Here is a 12,286-nt window from a genome sequence, read left to right as displayed (position 1 = left end):
TTTGCATTTTCTCAACATATGAATTTCGAGAAATTTTGAAAGTTCACCAATTTTTACGACTACTTTTTAAAAGTTGTGAATCCAATTTACCCCAGATCACTATTTTCGCGTTTATTTAATCGATATGGTCGTGTTCGATCCATTGAAACCTCAAATGTCTGGATCGGATGAGATCTCACAGATTTATGTGCATAAAATGACCATGGGAATGCAGTTTTCGAGGCTTGTTTTTCTCCACTGTCTCTGACCTTGAGGGTCCGAATGGTTTCATGTGGATGTTTACGGTTATGGGACTCCTTTGTCTACACAGTGGTATACTTTCCGTTTTGCTATGTTTATTTGTTCAATTTTATTGCAACACTTTTTTTCGATTGTTACCGAGTGATTCGCTACCTATTATGCCAAATAAAAAGACATACTTTTACGTCAAAAAATTACGTCGAGAACATTTTGTAAGAGACAGTGAGTTATTTGTCAATTGTTCGGCAATAGAAACCAACCATCATTATTCATATAAAGTTTATTAAAAAATTGCAATTCAAGTTTAGAAAACTTTTGAGTGTAATTTGAAATCAGTTGAATTTATATCCTTCGACCTGTTGTTAAATAAACCGAATTAGGAAATTATTTAAGAAAATAATAGTTGTTTACGATACAAGTGTTCAAAATTGAATTTTATTTTGTGAGTAGGGATGTTTGCAGAACAATGTCGCAGCCAAGTGAAGCAACCCTAGGAGCAAAATCATTTTTAACATGTGTGTAGTATACAATATTTTAGTCAGCTGTTCATCCATTCTGGCATAGGGACAATTCCCCTGGCTTCTACACTGCTGAATTCCCCCTCATTGTAATAGCGAAACTTCATTACATTGAAAGCAATAGGTAGAATAACTAACTGGTGGAGCATTTTACTGCAGATCAAGAAGTTACTGATTCACACCAGGTTACCACTAATTTTTTAAATTACATTTAATTCTTAATTGTTCATCATAGTAAGTTGTCAATAAAATGGTTCTTTAAGCAATTTATTTCATTTATATACATTTCTTAACCAAAAACAGTCATATTTAAAAGTAGGCCTGCCATTGTTTTAACCACTTCATTGATCATCAGTTGTGATTGCTGCCATATGACATCTGGTGGGAAATAATAATAATTGACAATAGGCGTAAACAGCTGAAAATCAATGTTAAATTCTTTTCGCACTAGTATTAAAAGTACTTTTTGCACACTACCATATTATAACAGTCAATTCTACCATGCTAAGATCTACTTTTAGACTCATAGAAAATTTCTATAATTGAAGACATCCCTTGAATAAGGGTGTAACCAACAAATCTATAATACACGTTTCAGGAGAAAAGAAAATAATTACAGGGGCATATTTCATTAGGCTACTAGCAGAACCACTTCATTAATAAAGGATACAAGCCATTGGATGCATTCATTTATTGTTATAAATGAATGCTTTAAAATTACTTTTTCCATTGAAGTCACATATTTCATTAATTTGATGTTACATCCTTTTTCGAGGCAGGTCTTCAATTTCTATCATAATGGAAAATAAGTGTTCAGGTTAGACTTCCCAATAAAGTTTTCAATGTACAGATGTTTTATTACTTCGTGACAGTGCACATGGTGATGCGCAGTGATTTTGTCGGGTCTATTTCACATTCAAAGGAGTATCGGGTTAGTTGTAATCGCATTGTGGCCAAGTAGAGAATTCACGTGCAGTGCGTGTGATAATACAGTCGTGTTATTATAAACACATTCAATACTGATTTTTTTTCTTACGTGTGTAAATATTTTTTGGAGCACTACATATTGAATGTTGTGTATATCATGTATTAATTTAGTTTATTTAGTAAGTTTCATTTCAGTATAGTGTTTAGTAGGGTGTATCGAAAAAAAAATTTTTTTTTAAAATGAAGGTGGCTAATGCGGAAAAGTTGCGACTAGTGGCAGAAAGACTGCAGGAGAAAGAAAATTAAATTTAATCAATATCTTGTGTCTCTGCATCCACACTGAAGATTCGAATTTATAACGCATACTTGTAAAAATTATTATAACGACACTCTGCATACCTATACAACTACCCCCCATCAATTAGATCTTTTAAAAGTTAGCTAAGATAGTACAAGAAGAAGAAAAGCATTTGGCAACAGTATCTTCTGTGGGGTGAGAGAAGAGAGAGATGCTGACAGTCAGGATAGCATCTGCCCAGCAGTCGTATTTTATAAGCTATGCTGGCCAGATTTGTAACGCTGTTGTTCCTGTAAAATAGTGTATCATATCAGTGGTTTAGTGGTACATGCAATAGTTCTTATGCATCGTGTTGTCATGATGGAAAAAATAATTCAGTACTCGCCGTACTGCTGACAGTCCTTTGTTCGGTACATAAGGACCGATAAGAGAGTCGCAACTTCCAACCTATAAGGATGTGATAACACATTTTCTTTAGATCAGAGAGTTAAAGACAAACGAACTAGGTGGAAAACACCTTTCAATATAAGATATCGCTCATGTTACTACCGATAAATGTATCGAGGGTTGAAAAACAGCAAGCCTTCCTACCATCAGGAAACGTAGAGTAGTGGAAAAGATGAAATTGTATCATAGTAAATAACAGAATATTCTGAAGTCGCATTAACGAAGTGGGCCAATCTCAAGGGCGCATGAGCAGGTTTTATTAATAAAGGTTGAAAATTGTTTGATATATGCACTTGTAAGTGCCCGGACCCGGAAAGCCTCTGTGAATGTGAGTTAAGTAGAAAAGTTGCATCGATAGAACTATCCTTTCTAATAGGCCAGAGGAATTAACGAAATCAGGCAAAATCAGTGGCGAATTTCAAAGTCATTGAAATACCCTGGATCAACAAAATTAACGAGGAACAGATCTCCGATCTTAGTAGGCCTACTGATCAGGAGTATCTTCTGGGGATCTCCCAAGCCGTTCATTCTGGTCACTGTCCGATAGAGCTAGAAAGGAAGAAACCAGGGCCAGTTGTTCAATCTCGATGACTTACAACTGCTTGTAGGATTCTCCGCTTGTTTGTGAGATGTAGGAATTCTTCACATAATTCAGTGTGCATAGCTAAGAATACCATGCTTCGGAACGAAGTCTGACTATGCAGCGTAAACTAACATTTGACACCGGAGTATATTACTTTACTAAGGGTGGGTGGAGGGATGGGGCTGGAAGTGCAGCCACCTCCTCGTAGTGAGTCCTGGATTATTTCTGAGTGTAAATTTAAAGAAATAAGCGAAGAGCTGCACTACAGAAAAAAAAACTGAAAACAGACATAGAGCATTAGGCTCGCGAAACTTTAGAGCTGATGTGGAGACACAGGATATTGTCGAATTACCATTTTCTTTTTTTCTACGTTCTTTCTGCCGCAAGTCGCAACTTTTCCGCATTAGCCACTTTCATTTTTCAAAAAACAATTTTTTTCGATACACCCTAGTGTTTAGTGTCTATACATAAATATGTCACCAATACAAAGCAGAGTCAAAGGAAAAGTATTGCACTCACAATCCCATGAGATAAAAAGTAATACATTTATGAAAAGGAAAGCAGAAGCAGGTTGTGCAATCAATTTAAAAAACGTAGTCAAGTGTGTGGAGGAGGCAAAAGGCGTGTCCGAGACTGTAAGAAGAATAATAAGAGAGACGAAGATTCTGGAGTTTCAACTTCTTTTTCTACTCCTCACAAACAAAGAATTCGATATTCTCCTAAGGTGACACTGGAGACTTCCAATGAAGTAGTGCACTGAACAGTCAAGGACTTCTATATTACAAATAAACAGCGACCCACTCTCAAAAAAGTACACGCGAAATTAAAGGAGTTTATTGATTTTCAGGAGGGCACCTGCACTTTAAGGAAGTGTTCACGAGGTAATAAAACTTCTGTACCTCATCTTCGGCAATCGTGTGCGTATCATGTTTTTCATTAAATTTTAGGTTACTGATGATGGAACATTATATGAATTCATGGTTATCTGTGCCTGTCCCCTTACATTGATTTTTAATGCCTTCAGATTACGTACAATATATCTTATGAACGGTCAACATAATTCCCCAGCTCTAAATTTTTCCTTCCCCAATGGAAGTTCATAAAATTGTTAATGCAGTCTGCTTGACATGATGATTAAAGAAATGAGGTCATCATATACGGTGTAAGGCAGATCTTAAAAATCTGCTGGAATTGCCTTTGGAATCGTACACTGGTACATCATTCATCTTTATCCATTAAGTCTTCCTATATTAATTTTCTCTTTTCTATATTTCTCTCTATTTGAATATATTTCATTCTCCTTCCAGCCGTCTTCTTCACTTCCTTACTGACTGCAGCCTCCATTTCATCAGTGACAGTTTTCTACGTTTCTGAAATCTATCTAAGTCAGATTTTCATGCACTATTTCATGCAGTTTGAAAACAATTCTTCTTTTGTGGTGTTTTGCTTGAAAATTTTGTAACAAATGCAATATGACTGTTGTTTTGTTAATAATTTTAATAATCCATTTTCAGGTTCATATATCGCTTCTACGTTTTTATTGATTTTTAACAAGTGAAAGTGACATTTTATTTCAAAAAAGAATTTTTGGTTCTTCAACATAAAGAAAGCGAGAGATTATGACTTTTTTAACTGATGAAAAATTCCATGGATTTGTACTACCGCACATACGACGTAATATCGTCCTCATTATCATTACCAGTAGCCTACCCTTTTTGTAGGGCTATATGGTAACGCGTTAAGTTTTTTTCCTAAATACAAGATTTCCTAGAACTTTGTAAACACCCCATACAATAAAAAGAGATTAAGAAATAAATTGTAGCATAGTGTCAGTGCTTACTGCATATAATAAAAACAATTAAAACATCAGCAACAGCGAGAATAGCGAGAAAAAGAAATTGTTATTGTTAATGAATACAAAAGCCAATTACTTAAGATTGTTGCAGTTATTATATTAAATTTGATAAGTTCAAAGAGTCTAGAACAAGAATTCATATTACTGAATGTAGTAATTTACTAAAAAAGAACTGTTCAAGGTGGATATTCTTACTTTGGTCGATAAGCCACTCCAGAAGTTTTCCTTCATTCTTAAGATTACCTATAACAAAAGAAAGAACAAAACATATTAGTCATGTTTTAAGCACCATGATATTATAAAAATTACTTCTTAGTGAAGAGTAGGGTTGCCAACCCTCCCGTATTTGCCCCTAATTTTCAACAGTCTCCCAGCTCCTGCATTTTCCTTCTCTTCGAGCATTTTTCTCCCTTATTTTTGCATAACATAAAAATCATTATTCTAAACATTTGAGTTTACCGTGAATGGCGATTGTTTATATGATGAGTTTTGTTGTTTAAGAGATGCATTGAAATGTGCAGTCTTTATAGAAAGTACCGGTAATGCTTGCCAGAAATGGGTTTTAGTGTTCACTCTTTAAAATCAAACCACGTTAATGTTATAAATTTAGAAAAACTGGCTATTTTGTTCTAAGCATACCAAGTAGTAATGCCCATAAAAAGAGGATGTTTCACCTCATGAACAATTGGAGAGATGTTCGAAATTGGAGCACGACACATTTAATCAAATCTGAGATGAAAACTGCAGTCGACTTCAACTAATACGCAAGACAAAATCTGTCTCAAAATACTCTTAATTTAAACCTAGCCGCCGAAGTTTAAAATAAAGTTGTTTTTTAGTAACTGAACCGAATAATTTGTCTATTTTCTATGTGAAATTTTGTCGATTCCTTAATCTCCCGTATTTTATTAAAAAAAAGTTGGCAACCCTAGTGAAGAGACAAGTGTCTTTGAGTTAATTTATTCATACTTATATGTCTACTTTATTTCGTTCAACGTACTGGTATATTATTCTATTCACCTGTAAGTTATTCTGTCACTACAACTCAATATCACTTCAAATTTATAAGAGTAGAAAAAAATTAAGATCTAATCATTGGATGAAACAGAAGAGAGCATTGAATTTAGATACACAGAGTGTTAACTAACACGTGGGAAACCTTTGGGGAATGGACAGAGGACCTAAAAAACAAGCATATAAATCAATGTACAAGGGCAATCCCAGTGTAGGGACTGCACTGAGAGATGCCAAGAATCGCACTAAAGTACTTATTTGGATCAAAATACCCCTCTTTTCTCGTGAAAAACAACTGAATAGACTACAGTGGACTATAGTTGACTTTATGTTGTCAGCAAACAGCTGGATAAATTAAGAATATTGATTGATTGATTGATTGATTGATTGATTGATTGATTGATTGATTGATTGATTGATTGATTGATTGATTGATTGATTGATTGATACGCTCCCGATATGAATGGTTGTTATTTATTGCGTTAATAGTGAGAATTATTGCGAACGATTCTGTGCAAGTTCAATTAAACTGCTTAAAATTTTTTTTGCGTATAAGCGATTGAAATGGACGACGAAAATCAGTCATGTCATGCCACTGTCTGAAATCAAAGATCATTCATTCAAATAGAAGTTTTACGTGGATATAAGGTAATGGAGGGTAACTGTGCGCAGGCGGCCAAGTATATGCAATCGCATTTTTCAGCTGTTGGCAACAATGGACGACGGCTGACAGTCTAGAATGGTAGTGTAATCTGTAAGAGTTGTTTTAACGCTGTGGGTGCTTTATTCGTTCCATTACATTATTGAAACAGGTAAATTGTTACATTTCGCTAACTTGACTGTAATTTTGCGATGAAGTAAGATAAGGTATTGGTCTCTCCGCAATAAATGTATCAGATTACTATTAATACCTTGGAGAATGCTGTTATTGCTGGTGATGATGCCGTTATCCCCGTTTGGAACTAGCAGCACTTGTTCCATCTACACAGAATTGAACGAGACATTACAATAGCCAGGCAAGTGTGCACGCCAGATTCAACAAGGTGCAGGTTGACCGCTACTTTGAGAATCTCAAGGAATGTTTGGAAAAGTACAAATTCCCTCCCCACAGATTGTTCAACATGGACGAGACCTGAGTGTCGACTGTTCCTGATAAGACGGCTAAAGTCGTTGCTACAAAGGAAAAGAAGTCCATAAAGAAAATATAATCGGCTGAAAGAGATCAAGTAGTGACTGCTGTTTTTTTGTGTAAACCAAACAGGGAACTTTATCTGCTTTGATTTTTCCCGGAGCTCTGTAACAACTCCCCTGAAGGTTCTCTTGGACTTGTTAGTGAATCTTGATACATGAATTCCGAACTGTTCCTTGTTTGGTTGGAACATTTTGCCAAGCATGTTAAATCTTCAGTGGATGATCCAGACCTCTTGGTTCTTGATAACCATGTCTCACATTGCTCCCTTTCAGCTGTGTAATTCTGCAGACAACACAGCATTGTCCTATTGACGTTGCCACCCCATGCTAGTCATATACTTAGCCATTAGATAAAGTAATATTCACCCCATTCAAGAAATTCTATGCCCAAGAAGTATAAAAATGACTTTGTAGTAATCCTGGCAGAGCTGTAACCCAGATGGAAGTGTCTGGTCTATTTCGCGCAGCCTTTGAGGGGGTGGCAACTGCTCGAAATACTGTAGCTGCTTTCCGTAACACATGCATGTATCCTTGCAATCCACATGTGTTCAATGATGATGATTTTTTGCCATCTGAGGTAACCAAAATCGACTTGCCGATTGCTGAAGATCTCGGTCAGTCAGCAAATAGTAACAGAGATGAAGATATAAATAGAGAACAGGAAGAAGGAGAAAAATTGAATATGAACAACCAAGAAACAAATGACGGGTCGACTAATTAAACAATTCAACCAACCAGTTCCATTAGTTTACCTCAAGTACCAATCACCAACATTCATTCCTTACCTAAATATGAAAATCAGAACAAAAGGAAAAAAAGAACAGCAATGAGAGATTTTAACATCGTCTCCGTATAAAAACAATCTTGTAAAGAAGCAAAACTTGAAACAAGAGGAAGAGAAGAAGAAACAAGAAAGGCTGAAAGCAAGAACTGAAAAGTAGCTTTCAAAATCGGATCCTCAAGTGTCCAAAATTACTAAAAGGTGTAAAAGAATATGAAGGAACCCAATCGAAAACTTCCACTGCACACAGCTCATATTCGGGTCTAGCACATCTAGTGATGAACTCCATCAGAAAAGATATTCATATTCATATTCATATTTATTGTCATCATACGTCTTTCAGGTAGTGGTTTCCCTCACATTCAGAAAAGATATACATCTGCCCTGGGTGTAATGTATCTAATGAAGAAGATTGGGTACAGTGTATGGGTGTGACAAAAGGTAGCACGAGTTGTGCACGTCATATGAAGGACATGAACATTTCTCTGTGATCTGTGTTAATAAGTTGTTGCAATGTAGGCCTGCTGTAACGCAGTGAAACTAAAGAAAACATACATTAAAAAGTGCTCACAGTTAGCCGACATTCTGCGTACACTTACCCGCATATGTCGTCTAAGTGTTTGCATTCGCCAACTTGTCTAAACTTGTGTGCCACAATAAATGATTATCACTATAGGCAGTTTTAACAATGCATAAATATTCTTAAAGTTTCATTGTGTATGAACACCTACTTAATGTAACAAAATAATAACAGACGACCACATTATGAGTGCATTAAAACTAAGTGCGCACACTTAGCCTCCATTACCTTATGCCACCAGAAGTTCATGAATTACTTCGAGAGAAGTGTGTAGTGACTCTACAGTAGACTGTAATATTATTTCCCGATGATCTCTGCATGTCTATGAAGGCCATGTTGCTACAGAAGACAACCAACGCATTGGAAGACTGAAATTACCACCGGACTTCACTACAAAGGCAATTGTTGTCAATGTTTTGGAAGAAGACAGATAGATGACATGTGCAGACATAGCCCGTACGAAACTGCGCCCAAAAATTCGCCAGAACTGACTACCACTATTGGAGTCTGGTATGCTGCTTCTCTACGATAATGCGAGATCGCAAATCGCCGAGCCAATGAATGCCATATGATCGATTACAAGTGGGAAACACTCCCTCAGTCAGTCTACAGTCTGGATATGAATCCACCTGACTATGATCTTTTCCCGAAAAATCCACTTCGTATGGATGACTGCAGCAGCGTAAAACAAATATACCGGTATATGAACACCTTTAACAACAGAAGGCCACTGGGAAGACCTCGAAGTAGATGGAAAGGTGAAATTCAGAAGGAACGCATGGAAATGGGAATTATTAACTGGGAGGAACTAGCGAAAGACAGAACAGAGTGGAAGCGTTTTGTGAAATCGACATGGAGTCGACATGCTCCATAATGTCCTTTGATTGACTGATTAGGATAGGGATAAATGGCGAACTTATGTGAGGGCGACAAAGAACCTCCAGGTTCTCTAAAAGCTATTTGTAAGTAAATAAGTATGTTGAACATAAAAATTAACAAATACAATATGCAATATGTAAGAATACAAGAAATTTTTCATCACAGCCCAGCTGTAGTTACAGGTCACAAAAGTTGCAGCATGAGGGGCACCTCCTAATGAAATTCTCAAACTACGCCCATGCCAACACCTCTTATAATCAAAGTACTGGTAAGTTCAATGATAGAACAATTTAATAGTTACTATTATTATTTTGTGGAATTGATAACTTAAGTAATTTAAACTTCCGAGTAGATCTGGGTTCAGTAGTTCATGATGGCAGGTGTTTGGCCGAGTAACTCATCACTTGAGTCCTCACAGAATTCTGTAGACAGCTCCGTACATTACAGAAATAATGAACTTTGAAGGCAATGACGATAACTTCTCTTAACAAATTATAATGAATAGTAAGGCAAGTTTCTATTCGTTTAAATTTTTAAAGGACTTTTCTGTAGAATTTACTGAAAATAATTATACATCTTGATTACACAACTTTTTAACACTGTATCACTTCGGAATATGTATGATATGAACTTTCTTGTGTTAAATTTTAATGTACCTTGTTAACATGTTTCGACCTATTTTCGATCAGTTCCGAAGATGACCGAAAATAGGTCGAAACATGTTAACAAGGTACGTTAAAATTTAACACAAGAACGTTCATATCATACATTTTCCAAAATGAAAATAATTAATATAAATCTTAGTGTGAAATACATATTACGATATACTTTGACCAAAGTATTATTTATTATTATGTATTTTAACGATCAGTAATTACCCGAATTTAAAGGTAGGATTGATTCTGGTGCACATCTTAGTTCCTCAATTAATTTTTCACTTTTGTTTAAACTTCGATATACAATGTCAGATTAAATACATATCAAATGAACAGCTGAGGTCAGGTCTGCAGCACGATGTTTCTACTCACAGTTGCATGCTATAGTTTTCTGCACACTGGAAGACATCTGATACGGTGTTGAGACTCTGTGAAATAGCTGTATGCTGCAGTTAATAGACAAACTTTGTTTGAACTGTGTCAGTCACTTCCTAATAAAAATCTTTCGTGCCAGCAAGCTGAGTAAAATAATTTTCAATGAATAGTGCGTGTTTGTCTCTTTCGATTCAACTTAAGAAAAGTGAATTCCGTGAACTGTACCACAGCTGGAGAAGTGCATTCGTGTTTTCGTTCATGTTTATGTGACAGCTGACCTTCACACTAGAACCCAGGAAGCCTCTTCGATAATAATACGAATACAGAAGAATGTTTGCCATTTTGATATCAGTTTGTTTTAAAGATAATATCGTCCAAATGCTTGCCATCACGAGCTATACACTCTTCAAACAGTGACTGTGCATCCTTCTTCCTCAAAAAAGCATGGCTGTATTATTCCAAATTGTGCAACAGCACAAACAGTAACACACTCTCTGTGAAGAGGTCACTGATGCATTTCTCGAGGGTTTTCTGGAGACTAATATGGAATGTTTCGTTTGTTGATGCTGCCCGACAAATGAAAATGAGCTTACAAGCAAACATTCTGATGGGGGCAGATAAAAAAAGTTAATTTTTTTCTTTCACCATGTTAATAATGTCAAAACAAGTGCTTATACAAATTTTGGCCACATGACTGCAATTACAAGGGCCGTAAAAAATAAGTTCGCCAGGGGCCATTAACAGAAAGAAAACACAATTTCACTGGGAAAAAATTTATTGGAACAGACACAGAAATTGATGAGCTATTTTTCAACATACTCCCCACCGGAATTGAGAGATTTGTCATATCATGGGATTGACAGAGAAGTGCAAACGGTTGTCAAACATTGGTTCCAATCCCAGGCGGCTGACTTCTAAGACACAAGGATACAAAAATTGATCCCATGGTATGACAAATGTCTCAATTCCAGTGGGGGATATATTGACAAATAATGCAACAATTGCTGTATCTGATTCAATAAATCTTTCCATGCAATTGTGCTTTTTTTCTGTAAACGGCACGAGGGAAAAATCACTTTCTGGACAATCTCGTAATTGCGATCGAGTGGCCAAAATTTTTATAAGCACTTCTTTTGACATTATTAACATGGTGAAAGAAACGAATTTAACTTTTTTATCTGATCTCATCACAATGTTTGCTTGTTAGTCATTACTGAACACAACAGTATCATCTGGAACATTTTCCAATATGGTCTCGCAAGCATCTTGGCAGTTGAGCCAGTCATGTTGCCGAAGTTCTTGAATCACCGTAACTTTGAAAGGATGGAACTTGAGGCCTAGGTGTAAGATTCGTCTGACACTCCGATGAGATATTCCCAATACCAGAGTATGTTTAATGGTTGAACGTCCTGGAGATGTAGTAACAGTATGCCTCACTGCTGCGATATTCTTGGGAGCCCAAACATTGCGACATCTACCACATGACTTCTGTTTGAAAGTTGAACCTTTTGTCTGACATTTCTCACCCATAAGTATCAGTAGGGCTTTCTTATCACAAATCCTTTCGTGTCGACCTACTATAAATGGGGACGAAATTGCCACAGTATTGCAATAATAGTCGCCATTTTTTAAAAATGCTCAACAACAAAATGCACGATGTTCCCTTGTCCACGCCATGATGGTAACTGAAATGGCATGGCTTGTGCTGCTCAAAAATATGTGCCAACTCAAGCGTAACTGAGAAGAAACCTGTATGGCAGCGAATTCAAATCGGGAAGATCATTCTGCTGGACCCTGCACATCATCGACCTACTTCTAGAACCCTGAAAGTACAATTTTTCCTAAATGTCGAAATCTGTGTACATTTTTGAAATGTGTCTACTGATTACACCTCGTAAGTATGCAAATATTTCTATATTTCATATACTGCATAACAAAAGCA

The 12,286-nt window shown here is 36.3% G+C and overlaps 1 protein-coding gene across 9 annotated transcripts in view; it reads right to left on the bottom strand.

The window, feature by feature from the left end:
* Positions 1-12,286, bottom strand: part of hlk (hulk) — a 279,558-nt gene that overhangs the window by 58,718 nt on the left and 208,554 nt on the right. For 6 of the 9 annotated variants that reach the window (XM_069832862.1, XM_069832859.1, XM_069832860.1 and 3 more), the window contains one exon: positions 5,064-5,111. The exons of the other annotated variants lie outside the window; for them this stretch is intronic. In XM_069832862.1, coding sequence (XP_069688963.1) covers positions 5,064-5,111 — 48 coding nt within the window. The remainder of the gene's footprint in view (positions 1-5,063; positions 5,112-12,286) is intronic. 9 annotated transcript variants of the gene reach the window in all.

The sequence above is a fragment of the Periplaneta americana genome, chromosome 8 (assembly GCF_040183065.1).
Source record: "Periplaneta americana isolate PAMFEO1 chromosome 8, P.americana_PAMFEO1_priV1, whole genome shotgun sequence".
In the NCBI taxonomy this organism is placed as follows: Eukaryota; Metazoa; Arthropoda; class Insecta; order Blattodea; family Blattidae; genus Periplaneta; species Periplaneta americana.
Note: the sequence above shows the minus strand (reverse complement) of the source record. Positions and strands in the feature narration are given on the sequence as shown.